Below are 17,620 nucleotides of genomic sequence, written 5' to 3' on the forward strand. Positions count from 1 at the left end.
TTATGGTTATATCTGTAATTTGTTGCATTCATGTTTAAGTTCGGATCATATAGTCCGTTAACTGTGTCACATCGACCAACCCTAACTCCTGGATTTGATCCTGAAGTAACAACACTGCAAGTTCCAACCTCTAAACCCCACCTTTCTTTTCATCCAGACTTTAGATCAAGTTGAATTCTCCTCATAGAATGCAACAATCCCCATGAAGATACCTTTGAATGTCCCATAATTGCTTAAGAAAAATTTCTTTCCTCCCCAAGATTGATGGTCCATAAACCTTCGATAGCCACACTGCATCCCCATAACCTTGAAAATGAACAATAATATATTAGGATTAGCAACTCAATCCTGAAATGAGATCCAACGGGGATCCCATATAATCACTAGACCCCTGACACTACCCCTCAAGTCTAGTGCCATTGTCTCACTTCCCTTCCAACATCTACCCGTGATGTCTATGAGTATCAAGATCAAGACTTTTGTTTTTTGAAGTAAAATGATTTGTAGTTGCTCTTTTCTAATCCTAGATCTCAAATATCTTTGTTTACCTAAGATGTTTAGTCCTCTAATATTCCAAGATACTATTTTCATGGTGCACTGGCAGAGGTTTGAAGAAGATACTCTATAATCTTGTTAACATGTCGTGAGTTCAATATGAATTCCCCTTCTTCTCTTTGGACTTCTCTTGAGTTTTTCTTCCCCTTCTTATTCTGATCATTAATGGCTTGTTCTTTGGGTTTATGCAATTGGGACGATCCCTTATTTGTTACCTGCAAAGATGGAGGGCCTCCCTTTGTTTGGATGTCACTCTTTCACCATTTACCATAAAGATGATGGAAGTATTGAAGTTGTTCGACTAGGATTTATTTTGCCTCCACTCGTGCCCAGTAAAGGAACTAAAGCATTATCTTTTCATCTGCATTTATATTGTCCTGGTGATGTTACGCACTTAGAATTGAGGTCGTGGTGGACAATAATTATTTGAGATCAGAGTTGTCAATCGGTTCATTTATGGGTTTTCATTTCTATTGTTTATCCCCTTTTGATCCCACTGGCTCCTCCATGTCCATAGGTTTTTCCATTGTTTTATCTCCCTCTTGTTCCACAACTTCCCTCGTTTGTTTTTCCTCATTTGAAATATTGAACATATGTGCGTCAGGGTCCACTTGATTAGTCGCTCCCCCTTTCTCTTGTAAGGGTTTTCCTTGCTAAGCTTAATTTGATCTCTGTTTCTTATGCAAAACCTCTAGAAAACCCTCGGATGACTCATGCACCTTTGTCAATTGCATCCAGGCTATTGTTAATGGATAATCCCTTATCGAATGTCCATATTCATGACATCGATAGCATTTGAAAGGCACATGGTTGTAGTCCAAAGGTTAGGTCCAAATCTCATTACGATATTCCAGATCTATTGATTCCAGGAGGATATTTGAAATATTCATGTACATACAAATCCTAGTATAAGAGGCATGCCACCTTCTTTTTGTAATCTTTGAGATTTTTACAAAGTCCCCAATGGAATTACCAATTCCTTCCAAGATATATCATTCCCAAGGATCAACAAGTAGAGAAAAAAGCCACATCCAAACTGGAGCTGCCAGGAACTGCTATTTCTTTCGGTTGTAACATTCCTCCCAAAATCACCTACAAAGGCTTGCATTGTTCATGAAGTAAGAGTTATTCTCAAAGACTTTCTTCATATCCTCTAGATCATGAAAGACCATAATGAAAAAATATTTGGTCCTTATACTCAATTCCATTGAACCCTTTGGTTGCCATTTGAGCTGGATCCACTTTACTAAATCTCGTTCCTTGGCCCATATGGCCATGAACTTGCAAATGAGTGCATGATCCTTCATAAGTTTCCTAGATTCCTCTAGCCTATTGTTTGGAATGACACATTTAGGATTTGATGTTTCCTTTGAAAGGCATTTGCCTCTCTTGCGAGTTTGTTGTTGAGCCCCTAAAAGTCAGGTTTCTCCCATTCCCTCATTTCTGCCAGATGAACTCGTTGGTTTGTTTTCCTTATTTGATGAATTGGATATTACATTGCGATAGGAGAGAGTTTCTCCCCTCCGCGAAAGGCCATTCATGAGGTCAATCAACTAATCTGTCTTGTTGACTATACCCTCACCTAACAGGTCAACACTAAAAATCTTATCCATGCCATTATATAAAGAAAACCTAAAACCCTACTCACAGAATATATATATATATATATATATATATATATATATATATATATATATATAGTTTAGTTATAAGTAAATTCCCATATTAATATTGTAAGTTAAAAAGAAAAATAAAGCATATTTAAATATACAAATTTTTTATTAAGCAAATAATTATATGTTATTAATTATTTTTTAACATTTAATAGGTAAAAAAAAGAGATGTAGTATAAAATTTAAAAATTAGTGTGGAAGTAAAAATTGTTGTTATCACAATTAAATTTGAAGGGTTTAATTATTAAAAATTATAATTACTAAAAGTATAATTTTTTAAAATATTTTATAAATATATTAGATTATATTTTGAAATAAAAAATATTTAAAAAAAATGTAATTTTATTTGGAGTTGTCTTTAGTGCGACTTTCCATACTGGAAGAAATTTGAGGTGAAATCTTTATTTGTGTTATTTAAACTAGTTTTTTGACTGTATCGGCACTCTGAAAAACTCTTAGGGCACTTGGATAAACCCCTAGGGAACTTGGATTATGTAGGGGTTACCCATCAAACTTGTGATTTCAATAGATTCATGTGGGATTTTAGAAAACATAGACCGGAAAAACTTCCAAAAATCTATAGATAATTCTTTTTTTATATAATTTAAAAGATTATTTTAATTATTAATTTTGTAATTTTTTTATATAAATTATAAAAATATATAACTTATTAATTTTTTTTTGTTTGAAACTAAATAACAAAAATTGTTATGAAAAAATATACAAATGACGAGGAAAAAAAATGAACAAAAGAATAAAAATGATAAGAAAGAATAAGAATAAAGAAAAAACATAGAAATGATAAGAAAGAATAAAGATGAAGAAAATATGGGAAAATTATAAAAGTAATTCAAAAAGAAAAAGTAATAAGAAATATTAAATTGGAAAGAAAAATTTAAAATAAAGAAAATATGCAAAAATTATAAGAGTATTTGGAAAAAAATAAATATAGAAAAACATAAATGAGCATAGGAATAAAATTTTAAATCAAACTAAATAATTCGTTTCTTTAGGTCATAGACCAAAGTTTGGTCTAGACGTTAACCACCACCATCATCATCATCATTAACTAAAAAAATAACGAGATGGAGGAATTGCCCGGACGGCCAAAAGTGGCTAGAATCCGGGCAAAAAAATTTCAAAAAATCTTGTAGAAGCAGTGTTTGAATCGTGTTTTTGATAGTGGAAATGGATTCACCACCATCAAAAATGTCTAGGACACCTAAAATTTTGAAGTTTAACAACTATAACTTGGATTTCCAAAAATCCCTACCGAATTTTATCTAAATATGACCAAAATTTCCATAACTTTCTGGGCAACTCCTCCACCTCATTAGACTACGCGTAAATGAATATAATAAATCATATTTTAAATAAAATATTTTTTCCTTCCATTAGAAATCATGGTATTTTAATTATTATAATAATCATCCTTAATAAATCAGATTATAATAATTATTATAATAATCATCTCTTTAATGTCATGAGTTTGCCATCATGTCAAAATAAACGCTAATACTGATCTCGCTCTCTTCCTTTCTTTTTTTCGGTCCAGTTATTTTGCAGAAAGTAAGGCATGCCTATGTCCGAACGGTGGGCATGCCTATGTCGATTTTGCTAAGGCCGAAATCGAACGGTGGGCATATACAGCCGCCGTTCATTTATGACCGGATAGCTTGTGATTTATGGTTTGCCATGTCCGATGGCAACCAATAAATCACAAGCCATAGGGCCATAAATGAACGGCGGCTGTATATGCCCACCGTTCGATTTTGCTAAGGCCGAAATCGAACGGTGGGCATATACAGCCGCCGTTCATTTATGACCCGATAGCTTGTGATTTATGGTTTGCCATGTCCGATGCAGTTTCGATCGCACAGGTTGCACAAATGGAGGACCACTTATTTATTTTTCACAAAGTGAGGCATATGTCTGACAAAGCTTCGATCGCACATGTTAGCACAAATGGAGGACCGTATATATACATTTGGATAGTATACTATAATTTAAATTTCTAAATTCTTTGGAAAAAAAGCTATACTATATTTTAGATTTTCTATTAAAATAGAGTTTGTTTGGCTACGAGTTTGAGTTTGTCTTCATCATATGTATGGAAATATGTTAACCGTTTAAGATCTATTTGGCCATGTAGAATATAGCTGGTTTTTTATAATAAAATAGGTTTTTTAATAAGAGCGATGAGTCAATTTTCGTGATAGCGGTTAGTAATGATGGTCTTCATTATTAATTTGATAACTAAATAATGTCGTTAGAAATTTCTAGACTAACACACTGCACTGATAAATTTTCTGATGAAAACAATACACTATTTATCAAAAGTGATTTTTAAAAATAGAAAGCAATTATGTTATTTATTAAAAAGACAAAAAAAAATAAAAAAATATAAGGAATTATGTCATTTGACAAAAATGATTAACGATAAAGATAAAAAAAAACATAGAAGCTTCAGAGTTTGGCCCAAGAATTCAACATGACCTCTAGTGGGGGTGCAAGGGGGCAATTCCTATTTCTTACCCTATAGGAATTTTAATGCGGCCTGACATGGGGCCGGTCTAAGGTGATACAACACGCCACTAACTTTTTTTTCTCTCTCATCACCTAGCGACGTGTTGTATCGCCTTATATTAGTCCCATGTCAGGCCGCATTAAAATTCTTATAGGGTAAGAAATAAGAATTGCCGTGCAAGGGGACCAAATGTGCAGCTTGTGTTGGACACGACGACGTGCAAAGTGGTCACTTAAAATTAAAGATGCTCCGAATAATAAAAGATGTTGCGAATAAACTTTTTGTTTACCATCATTGAACGCCACCTTTACTTCTCCCACGAGTATCACCGCCATTGCCACGCCTTCACCGCCATATTGCAGATTGGATAGAACGCCATCCTTACTTTTCTGAATTCACCCATCATTAACATACGCCTTCATATATTTTGTATCTCCACCCCACGTTCCCCGCAATTCATCCCCCTCCCTGCCGCCCTCCCTCGTGCGTTTTCATATTCATTTTCTGCGCTCTTCGCTGTTTTCATTTTCTGCTCCGCAATGGACATTGTAACCGGAACCACAGCCAATACAATGAGCACCATTATTATTGCTCCTCTTATCCAGCAGATAGATGATGTCATGCACTTGGCTGACAACCGTGGCCTTCTCGAAGAACAGTTAAGTCGTATGAAGGACCTGTTGCGTGATATCTGCTATCAATTCGACAATCAGCACAAGACGCCCCCTGATTCCCTCACAAATTGTGTGGAAAAGATGAGATATGAAGTTAGAAAGGCCAGAGCATTGATCGACAGCTCACAACGCCCACATCAGTGCCTTGGTATTGACTGCGCCTTTCTCTTTAACCTCAGACTCTCCAGACAAATCAGAAAGTGGAAAACAACTTTCGATGGCCTCTTTGTTCGGCTACGCACTGATTTTTCAGTGCTTTGCAGTGCTCAACAAATTGCCTCCTTCACACTAGGACAGGCAGAGAAACAGATTGAAAGGTGTTGGGTATTTTTGAATGGAGAAAATACCAAAACCAGACAAACAAACACCACAGAGCCAATGCTCTGTTTCCATTGTTCCAGGACCTTTTTGCACAGGGAAGCTTTTTAATAAAAATTTCTCAGAACAGAGTATTACACAGCCATAAAACATTTCTATTCATTAAAATACATGCCTGATACACATTCATCCTCTTTGCTGAGAGGGATTTACCAAAAACAACATTCAACCAAGACTCTGTTTTCACCTGAGAAATTACTGTGCTGGGTTTACTGCAGTAAAACCCATTTTTACATTTGCTGGTGTAAAACTATTTTTACACATACTGCTGTAAAAATATTTTACACATACAGTAATCTTTACATTACATTCACAATCTCAAAAAATACCTGAGCGCTCTTTTCATTTGCATTTCAATGCAAATCCAACCTATAAAAAAAACTTACTCAAAACACATGCGCTCCACTTCGTTTCTTTTCTTCATGCACTACTGTGCATTTTCTTCTTTCACACTACACCCTCTTTATTACAATGAGCAACTGGCAACTGGTTTTTATGCACTGCTGTGCATTTACAAAAATCGCACACACTGTGCGTAGCCACCACATAACACCATTACATAAAAGAGTTGTGCGCAGGCACATTACTCATCACCATAAACGCGCACATCACTATACGCTCCCACAGCCACAATACACCACAACAAAAAACATAACTTAACCTTTTTGCTCACGGGCACACCTAAATAAAGACTACAGCACGCACTATCTAAAAACTCCACACCGTATACTTTTATGACAACGTATATATATAAAAATATATAAAACATATAAAAAACATAAATACGTATGTGCCCATACCCATATTAAAGGGCCTCCAACAAAACACTACGACCAACCATTAATTCTTCCATTCTCGGCGGTCAACAAAAAGACTTCCACTCCACGCAAAATTAATTCGCTGCAGGCCCGTATGCAGCTTCAGAGATCGACGGTGGAGGATGAACAGGCAGATCAGACGGCGGTAATAAATATCGGAAGGCAGTTTGCTGCCCAACTTTAACGCCCGAGAAAATGACGTTGGCTGATGTCAGGCCAATGACACGCGTCTGCACCAAATCCCATCGGAGCCAAGTATACGGAAACTGCTTTTCGCTGGAAGGCGGTCCGAGATAAAGAACGGTTTTGTTGAGCGGTTTTGGGTGAGGTACGCATGGAGTTGAAATTAGATTTCAACACTCCCCTTTAATTTCAACTGCTGGGCGTTCAAACATACCCAAACACTTAACTGTTGGGCATTCAATCTTACCCAAACACTTCCTCACATCGAGGGATTCACCAATGACTATGCTGAAAAGCATCATCCTCTTGATAGAGGGATTTACCACACTATGTTGAAAAGCATCTTCCTCTTGACTGAGGGATTCACCATGACACTGTGCTGAAAAGCACCTTCCTCTTTAATAGAGGGTTTCACCAAATGATTGTGCTGAAAAGCACCTTCCTCATTAACAGAGGGATTACAAACAGACACTGCTTTACATGCAGTTTCAAAAACAAACAATCATTGCACTGCTGTGTGTGCAAACTCATTACATTGTTCTTTTATGCTGCTGAATATTCTCTGCTGCACTGTTGTGCCATTTTCTTTGCTGCGTCTACCCCACACTGCTATCTCTATACTTGCACTGCTTGTGCACTTTTCAAAGACAAAATACTCTGTCTTTTCTGGAACAATTTCACTGTCCCAACTTACAAATTTACACTGCTGTGTGTAAATATTTCTTACACTCACTGCTGTTGCATATATTGCATTTCAATTCAATGAACAACAAATTCAGTACATTTACCTTTACTGCTGTAAGGAAAATTTCTTTTGCATGTGCTGCTGTTCAAAACTTCTTGCTGTTGCATTTTTCACATTTGCATTGCTGTGTGCTTCTCCTTCTTGCCATCATGCTGCTGTCCATAACCATAACCATAGACTGTCATCCCTGGGTTTTATTTGCTGCTGCGTTGCCTCTGCAATTTGCACTGTGGCTGCATTTTGTTTCATCATACTGCTGTGCCCATACTCTTGGCACTTCATTCTCCACACAAAAAATAACATGGGATGTTACTTTTTACACCCTTGCTTCACACAATCTTCAGTTTCATTTTTTTTTTTTTTAATTACACAATGCACTGCTGTGCAATTCCTTTCATTTTTCTGCTGCCACACATTATCATTCACCCATGTGCATTAAAAATCTGTTGTCCATGTTTTTCTTTATGCATTTCTTTGCATGTTGCATTGCATACAAAAAAAGTATTACATTTTTCACTGCTGTGTGAAAAATTTCATTGCATTCTCAGCCACTGGGAATTTACGCTCTGCTGTGTTTTGCCTTCTTCTCATTTTCTTCTCACTGGTTTGCATTTTCATTCCCAATACAAAACATTTCCATCTGCTGTGTATTGTACTCACTCTGCTGTGAGTATGTTCTCTCACATTTCATAAAAGGAAAACTACATTCCATTTCTATGCATTTCAATGCATGTGCTCCAAAAAAATTTCAAACTGCTGTTCATTCTAATCCATGTGCTCCAAAAAAATTCCAAACTGCTGTTTTGTATTTTGTCTTCCCACTGCTGTGAGGGTCTCCATGCTTTGCATTTTTCTCTTATCTCCCTGCAGCTCTTTACATTTCAGCGCTGCCATCTTTTCTTCTTTATGCATTTCTGTGCATATTGCATAAAAACAAAGCAAAAACATCGCTGATTTCATCACTTCTACATATTACCTTTTAGAGGGATTAACAAAGATTTCATTTGCAACTGCTGCGCTGCAATACATCCTCCATCAACAAATGACTGTTAATACAGTTCAGCAAACAAAAAATTACAAGCTCCCCTTTAATGTATGCTTGTCTTCTTTTGGCAGATTCTTCTAAAAATAAATTTAGATCCACTAGGGAGTTCAAGGGGTTTTCAGATTGTATTACCTTCCTTCTCCATACTTGTGTAACTTTTTCTTTTTGCATGGGTCTAGTTTGCATAGCAGCCCATGTTAAGTTACAGTCACGTGCCATATGCCCAATGTTATGACACTTGAAGCATTCAACTTTATTCATGAATGAGAATTCATGATTTCTTCTTGTGAAATTATTTCTTGGAGATTGTCGGGGACCACAACATCTATCTCCATGAAATGCTCTACAGTCGTTTGCCATATGACCAAAGTTTGAACAAGCATAACAATAACCAAAAAATGAACTTTGGTACCTGAGAGATGGAGGTTTTCTTGATGTACTTCTGAAGCCTTGCTGCCTTGAGATCCTTTGATGATCACCATTGCCTCTTGCCTTCTTGACATCAGCTACATTTCTTCTTGGAGCTGGTTTTCTACTTGGAGCAGGATCTCTTCTATTGCAGCCTTCATTTTTCTCCTTGCCTTTGCTGGAACTAGGAGCATCACCATCTCTTTCTAGCTTCTTCACATCTCCTTTGCTTAAAGCATCCTCATCCTTGTTTGAGGGTTCACCTACATACCCAAGTCCTGATTTATCAGATGGAGATCTGTGATAGCTGAGCATGTCATCCAAAGCTTGAGAGCTCTTCATGATCTTGTTCATCCCTTCAACCTTCTTCCTGAGGAGGACAATCTCTTCTTCTAACTTTTCACATTCATTATTTTTCTTTGCAAGCTGTCCCTCAGTTTCTTCCTTGCTACGAGTAGCTTTAGCTGCTACTATTTTGAAGGAGATAATATCTGACTTCATTTTGGAGATTTCTGCTTGACTGCTCTCCATGTTCTTTTCAGCTTCTTGTGCCTGCTTCCTGGCTTCTTGTAGTTCGGACTTAAGGGAGGAGACCTCTACCTTGTACTGTCCAATCTCTTCCACAAGCTTATTCAGTCTCTTGTGCCTTTGTTCAAGTTGACTTGTCAAGGCATCTTCCTGCCTCTTTGCTTCATTCAGCTGATTTGTCATGGATATGACTTCTTCATGGTGTTTCCTCTTGCATTGATCAAGCTCCTTCTTAAGCTTGGCAAGCTCTTCATCTCTTTCTTTTACTTGAAGCTTGACGAGGTCAAGCTTTTCATTCTCAGCTTCTATGATGAGTTCTTCTTGACTCATTGTCATGGTCAGTGCTCCCTTTGCATGAAGGTCATGCAGTCTGTCCCATATATCCTTTGCTGATGTATATTTTCCTAGATTCTTCTTTACTGAATCAGGGAGTCCATCCAAGATAGTCTTTGTTGCTTGTGCATCATACTCCATGGATTCTTTATCCATCTTGCTGTCATCAATCACTGACTCCCAGACTTCAATCCCCTCAGACATTAGGAAAGCCCTCATCATTATTTCCCATACATCAAAGTTTCCATCAAACTTTGGGGTTTCAAATAGAATGTATTCAAATGGATTGCCTTCTAGTTTAGTAGAGGAGGGAGACACATTTTTAGCAGGCTTGGAGGCTTTCTTCTTTGACCTTGCCATTCTTAACTAGGCTTCAATTACTTGACTGTGTTTTTTTTAATCACTGACTGTTTCTATAACAGTAACACAAAGACTTGAAAAATACCTGAATCCCTTTGGCTGAAACTTCACACTGCTGGAGAGGTTTGACTGCTGCAACAACACCTTCCTTCAGCTTCTTTGAGTCTTCAAAGAGCCTAGACTAGCTCTGATACCACTGTTGGGTATTTTTGAATGGAGAAAATACCAAAACCAGACAAACAAACACCACAGAGCCAATGCTCTGTTTCCACTGTTCCAGGACCTTTTTGCACAGGGAAGCTTTTTAATAAAAATTTCTCAGAACAGAGTATTACACAGCCATAAAACATTTCTATTCATTAAAATACATGCCTGATACAAATACATGCCTGATACACATTCATCCTCTTTGCTGAGAGGGATTTACCAAAAACAACATTCAACCAAGACTCTGTTTTCACCTGAGAAATAACTGTGCTGGGTTTACTGCAGTAAAACCCATTTTTACATTTGCTGGTGTAAAACTATTTTTACACATACTGCTGTAAAAATATTTTACACATACAGTAATCTTTACATTACATTCACAATCTCAAAAAATACGTGAGCGCTCTTTTCATTTGCATTTCAATGCAAATCCAACCTATAAAAAAAACTTACTCAAAAAACATGCGCTCCACTTCGTTTCTTTTCTTCATGCACTACTGTGCATTTTCTTCTTTCACACTACACCCTCTTTATTACAATGAGCAACTGGCAACTGGTTTTTATGCACTGCTGTGCATTTACAAAAATCGCACACACTGTGCATAGCCACCACATAACACCATTACATAAAAGAGTTGTGCGCAGGCACATTACTCATCACCATAAACGCGCACATCACTATACGCTCCCACAGCGACAATACACCACAACAAAAAACATAACTTAACCTTTTTGCTCACGGCACACCTAAATAAAGACTACAGCACGCACTGTCTAAAAACTCCACACCGTATACTTTTATGACAACGTATATATATAAAAATATATAAAACATATAAAAAACATAAATACGTATGTGCCCATACCCATATTAAAGGGCCTCCAACAAAACACTACGACCAACCATTAATTCTTCCATTCTCGGCGGTCAACAAAAAGACTTCCACTCCACGCAAAATTAATTCGCTGCAGGCCCGTATGCAGCTTCACAGATCGACGGTGGAGGATGAACAGGCAGATCGGACGACGGGAATAAATATCGGAAGGCAGTTTGCTGCCCAACTTTAACGCCCGAGAAAATGACGTTGGCTGATGTCAGGCCAATGAGACCCCTCTGCACCAAATCTCATCGGAGCCAAGTATACGGAAACTGCTTTTCGCTGGAAGGCGGTCCGAGATAAAGAATGGTTTTGCTGAGCGGTTTTGGGTGAGGTACGCACGGAGTTGAAATTAGATTTCAACAAAAGGTGGCTCACAGAAGCTCCCCACGTTCGGAGAATCGGTGTGTACGGCACCAGTGGCGTTGGAAAAACAACGTTGCTCAGAAAAATCTACAGTGCCCACAAAGAGGTTACCGTCGCCCAATTTCCAATTCTCGAGTTGCAGAATACTATTGCCTCTGAAGTCAATCTAGACCTGGCCGGCACAGATGTTGATGCCCGGAAGATGCAATTGTCTGCACATCTGAATACCAAGAATTTTTTTATAGTGTTAGAGGATATGTGGAGCACACTTGATCTGGAGCAACTGGGCGTGGAATTTAACAATGACAGAGCCAGCAAACTCATATTCTCTACTCGCAATAGAAGTCTAGTTGAAGAAATGAAGGCGGAAGAGTGCATGAAATTAGAAGCCATGCCCGCAGACGATTCATGGGATTTGTTTTCCAAAGTGGCTTTCAAACAAGGAGCTGGAGACAATAATATTTCTGAAGAGATACAGAATATTGCCAAAGAAGTCTCCAAGGAGTGTAAAGGTTTACCCCTCCTCATTAATGTGATAGCCTCCTCAATGATTGGCCAGAACGATGTAAATGAGTGGAAGCGTGCTCTCCGCCAGTTGCAGACACGGGATTTCGTTTCCCCAATTCCTTATCATCCTCTCATTGATCGAGATTTGTTTCAGCGAATGCGATGGAGTTACCATTGTTTGTCCGATGCCAATTTGAAAATCTGCTTTCTGTATTGTGCCATGTTTCCTCAACCCACTGCTTTTCAGGTGAATCCACTTGTGCATATGTGGATCGCAGAAGGTGTCGTTGAGACCAAAGACACTGGGCACATGTATGTTAACCTTCTTGAAAATCGTTGCTTATTCCAAGTGCAACATCAAGAAAATGTAATTGCAGTTCACGACGCTGTGCGTGACATGGCAATATACATTGGAGAAAGGGAGGAGAAATGTGTGTTTAGAGCGGGCCAAATGCTTCAACAATTCCCTGACACGGGGATTGACTACAAAAGAATATCAGTTATGGGCAATAACATTAACTCTCTCCCTGCAAAGGAATTAAGATGTCAAAATCTGGTGACCCTATTCCTAGGAAAACTGGAATTGGACGAAATCCCGGAGGCATTTCTACAGGGCCTCACTTCTCTCAAGGTGTTGGATGTCGGCGACACGCCATTAAAAGCATTGCCATTATCATTATGGGAGCTGAGACAACTGGAGTTTCTTAATTTGAGTGGGACAGAAATCGAAAGTGTCCATGAAGGTATTGGTAATCTTTCATCCCTTCAGTTTTTGTACATTAGTCGTTGTAGCAAGCTAAAAACGTTGCCCTCTCAAATTGCAAAGATTGAAAGTCTGAAGTATTTAGATTTTAGCGATTGTGATATCCTAAAGTTGGTTCCAAAACAGATTACAAAGCTTTCAAACTGTAAGATTGTACAATAAACTTTAAAGAACCCCAACTCCCGTCCCTTCTGTCATTTGTATCTTTTGACCTTCAGAAACTTTCTACTCTGTGTTTTTAGCATATCAGTTTGGTTTCATTCGTTTGGAATTTGTAAATCATGAAGCACTCAAGTGTTTTTAGCACATCAGTCTGATTTGTTTCTTTTGGAATTTGTACATAATGAAATACTCATATGTTTCTGGTTGAGTATTCTGACTCTTCTTATTCTGGAATTTGTAAATTATGAACACTGGTAAGCTTTTGGCGGATCAGTCTGATTTATATATTATTTTTTTTTTCAAACATGAAACACATATACGTCTTTTTAGCCAACAAATCTGATTTATTTCTTCTTCTGGGATTAGAAAATTAGGAATGCAGATTTTATAAAATTGCTTTCTAACATAGGTTTCTATATTGGAGCACAAAGTTCATGAAGTTATCAATAAAACGTTATGCATAATAAAAATGTAATTTGTTACGTCATAAATTTTAAAAATAAATTAAATTGTCATCAATTTTAAAAATAAATTAAATTTTCGTATAATTAAAAGGAGATGATTCATTTTTCCTTTAAATATACTCTACCAAACAATCAAAAATAATTTTAAATTAGTTAAAATAAGTTTACAAATAAATATTTAAGATTCAACATTTGTCGTGTTATTAATTAGATTTTTTTCTATATGATTGATTTCTGTAAGTGCAATTTATGACACTTTATTTTTGAAATTTTGATATACGATTGATTTCTGTAAGTGTAATTTTTAACACTTTATTTTTGAAATTTTGATACCTAATAAGTTTTTAATTAGTTAAAATTTAATATTTTATATTTTTAATTTTTAATATAATTTAAAAATATTAATATAGTATTATTTTTAATTAGTTAAAATATTATTTTTTAAATTAAAAAGTTAAATATTTAATTTTGAATTTGTTTTTTTTTAAGTTTATGGGTTGTAAAATATTAATTAGATTTATTTTAGATATCGTTTTTGGGATTCAACCGGGTTAAGTAAATCATTCATCAATGATCATTTCCAGGAGAGGTAGTTGTAACTGACTAATTTTTCATGATTTTTGAATAGTCTATTTAGCACTCATTATTTCTCATGATTTTTCAATTGTCCACTTAGCACTCATTATTTCTCATGATTTTTAAATAGTCCACTTAGCACTTATTGCATGTGGTGATGCTCATAGGGTGAAGAAGTGGGATTGAAACTAGTGAAGTGAATCACATAGTGTCAATCATCACTTCGAGGGCTTGCACCTCGTAACCAAGACTTCCATGGAGGTCACCCATCCGAGATCGCTAAGTGGACTATTAAAAACTCATGAGAAATTCGTTTGTTACGACTACCTCTCATCCAAATGGTCATAGATGAATGACTTACTTAACTTAGTTGAATCCCAAAAAATATATCTAGTATAATGCACTGGGAAAACCCCTTAACACTTAGATTTTATTTTTTATATATATATATAAAAAAAAAAAAAAAATTGTGATGTAATTTAATCAATTTGGATTTATTTTCATTTTCAATCTATTACATGTTGAGAGTGGGTGCAAATTTCTTTTTTGAGTGTAAAGTTTGTGAAAAAATTTCTATTGGAGATATGTGATCCCTCTTGAAGTTTGATATATTTGAAATTAAGATGGATCTAAGCAAATTTAATTATTAATAATTATTAATGAATAAATTATTGTTTATATATATATATATATATATATATATATATATATTTATAGATAGATAGATAGATAGATAGATAGATAATTTGAATGAGTCAAAATGTTAGATAATATAACATTACAACATCTCTTCCATATTAAACTAGAGAGTGCCTCTAGGTTTAATAATTTTAAATAAACTAAATGATAAACATAAGATTATATATGTGTGAGAGATTTATTTTGACAATATAACATATAAATTTATTTTTTTATATTTAATATCTTTCCTCAAAAGAATATATATAATTTGTATTTTCCTTTTATAGGTTTTAACCCTGTACAGAAATTACCTATATACAAATTCTAAAAACAGAAAATAAACAATAGCGAGAGCATAACAAACATAAAACAAATATACACAGAGATTTTCTCCTACATCCCAAAAACTCGGAATACCAGATTGATTTTTCATTATGTTCCTTTCAATGTTACAATACATATATATACATGTCGAAGCATCCATAAACCCCAATCCATTAACCTTGGATTAAAACATAACTGTAGTTCCCTTGACCGAATCTACAAAATACCATGGACCGAAAACCATCTTGCCCAAAACCATGTGCGAAAAACCATGCACAAAACCATAGGTAGGTTCACCCACCTAATATAGGGTCAAAAAAAAAAAATATTTGGGGCGCTGCTTGGGCCCTGTAGAGGGGGGCTACCGCCCCCCTTAAACCCCTCGTACAGGGGGGGCTAGTCGTGGAAAGAATATAACACAACCCAACAATCTTCCACTTGTTGTTTTCTTTCCACAGGAGAGCTTAGTTATTTATCCAACCCTGTAACACCCATTGTTTCTCTACACCAAGAGAACTTCTCAGAGCTCCCAGATTTTGTCAATGCATCTGCAGTATTCTTTACCAACAACACCTTTTTGTCTTCTATCATATCCCTCACGAAGTGATATTGAACATTAATGTGCTTTGTCTTTGAATCGTAAGCAGGGTTCTTTGCCAAGAAAATTGCACTTTGGCTGTCACAGTCTATTCTTATAGCTCTCTGTACTAACCCCATAATTGAAAACAATCTCTGCAACCAAACTGCTTCCTTGCTAGCATGAGTGGTTGTCATGTATTCTGCCTCTGTAGTTGATAGTGCCACTACAGATTGTTTCTTACTCATCCAACTGATTGCACCTCCAAATAGGTTAACACACATACCCACTTGTAGATCTTCTCTGATCGATATCTCTAGCTCAGTCTACAATAACAAAGCCACGGATATCCAAAACTCTGTCCAATCCTGACCTTCCTTGGTGGCACAAACCATAATCACTAGTGCCATGCAAATACCTAGAAACCCGCTTCACTATTGTCCAATGCTCTTTCCGTGGTTTTGAAATAAACTTTCTCAATACTCCCACTCCATGTGAAATGTCTAGTCTAGTACAAGCGATCGCATACATCAGGCTACTGACGGCACTTGCATATGGAACACGAGACATATCCTCTTCCTCTTCTTGTGCCTTGGGACACTATTCAGCAGATAACTTTACACCTACAGGAATAAGAACCTTCACTAGTTTACTATCCTGCATATTAAAGCTCTGCAGTATTGTCTCGACATACTTCCTCTTTACCCGATCTCTTTTAATTTCCATGCCCAAAATATAGTTTATAGCACCAAGATATTTCATGTCGAATTTGGAGGACTATTGGGTCTTCAAATCATGGATAATTTCTTTGTCATTTCCAACCAACGACATATCATCCACATACAAGACCAGATAAATAACACGGTAACCAATTAATTTAATATAAACACAGTGATTTGCTTTGCTTCTGCTGAAGCCAAGTCCCTATATAAATGTATCAAATTTTCGATACCACATCCTTGGTGACTGTTTTAATCCATATAAAGACTTTTTTAACTTGCATACCAGTTCTTTCTTACCCTTCATCGCAAAGCCTTCAAGTTACTTCATGTAGATCTCTTCTTCTAGATCCCCATGAAGAAATGTTGTATTCACATCCATCTGTTCTACCTCAAAATCAAAAGCAACAACAATAGAGAAAAGTAATCTAATAGAAGCTACCTTGGCAACAGGAGAAAAAATATCAACAAAATCAATTCCGGGCACCTGGGAATGACCTTTTGCTACCAATTGAGCTTTGTATTTCCCCACCTTTCCTTCTGCATTCGTCTTCTTATTGAACACACATTTGCTACCAATGGGTTTCCTTACAACCAGCAACTCCACCAAATCCCAAGCCTCATTCTTGTGCAAAGATGCCATTTCATCAACCATGGCCTCTTTCCAGAGTTTGCCATCCTCTGTACCTACTGCTTCCTTCATAGTTTTGGGATCATCATCAATAATAGATAAAGCAAAATTTGAACAGAAGTCAGACGGACTATACCTTTCAGGATGCCTTCTTTCTCGAATTGATCTTCTCAGAACCAGAGTTTGTGGCTCTTCATCTTCTGATTCCTCTTTTGTTGTAGAGTATGATTCTTCCTCCTTAAGCTTAAACTCTATCTTCTCAGGTTCCTTTGGTTGGACTTCATGTTTAATAACATCTTTCACCTCTCTGAACACCACTTCTCAGTTGTACACAACCTTCCTTGTTATTGTGTTCCAAAGCTTATAACCCTTTAAACCATCCTTATACCCAATAAAGATGCACTTTTCAAATATACTATCCAACTTTGTTATTTTCTCCTTTGGAACATGTACATATGCATCACATCCAAATGCCCTCAGATGTGAAAGAAACGGTTTCTTACCAGTCCATACCTCTTGTGGAGTCTTATCCTCCAAC

General features: G+C 36.5%; 1 protein-coding gene across 1 annotated transcript; it reads left to right on the plus strand.

The window, feature by feature from the left end:
• The first annotated feature begins 5,294 nt into the window (after nucleotides 1-5,294).
• Nucleotides 5,295-13,110, plus strand: LOC149267535 (disease resistance protein At4g27190-like). The gene is made up of 2 exons (XM_089412410.1): nucleotides 5,295-5,753; nucleotides 11,647-13,110. The coding sequence occupies exons 1-2, from the start codon at nucleotides 5,295-5,297 to the stop codon at nucleotides 13,108-13,110; spliced, it is 1,923 nt and encodes a 640-aa protein (XP_089268536.1).
• Nucleotides 13,111-17,620: the final 4,510 nt, after the last annotated feature.

Source organism: Pinus tabuliformis, chromosome 6, assembly GCF_031772625.1.
Source record: "Pinus tabuliformis cultivar Carrire ecotype Pingquan chromosome 6, CPIR1, whole genome shotgun sequence".
NCBI lineage: Eukaryota > Viridiplantae > Streptophyta > Pinopsida > Pinales > Pinaceae > Pinus > Pinus tabuliformis.

Coding starts and splice junctions, on each gene's coding strand:
- LOC149267535 (XM_089412410.1), top strand. CDS start 5,295: ATGGACATTGTAACCGGAACCACAGCCAATACAATGAGCACCATTATT. Junction 5,754..11,646: donor AACAGATTGAAAGGTGTTGG/GTATTTTTGAAT, acceptor GTTTTGGGTGAG/GTACGCACGGAGTTGAAATT.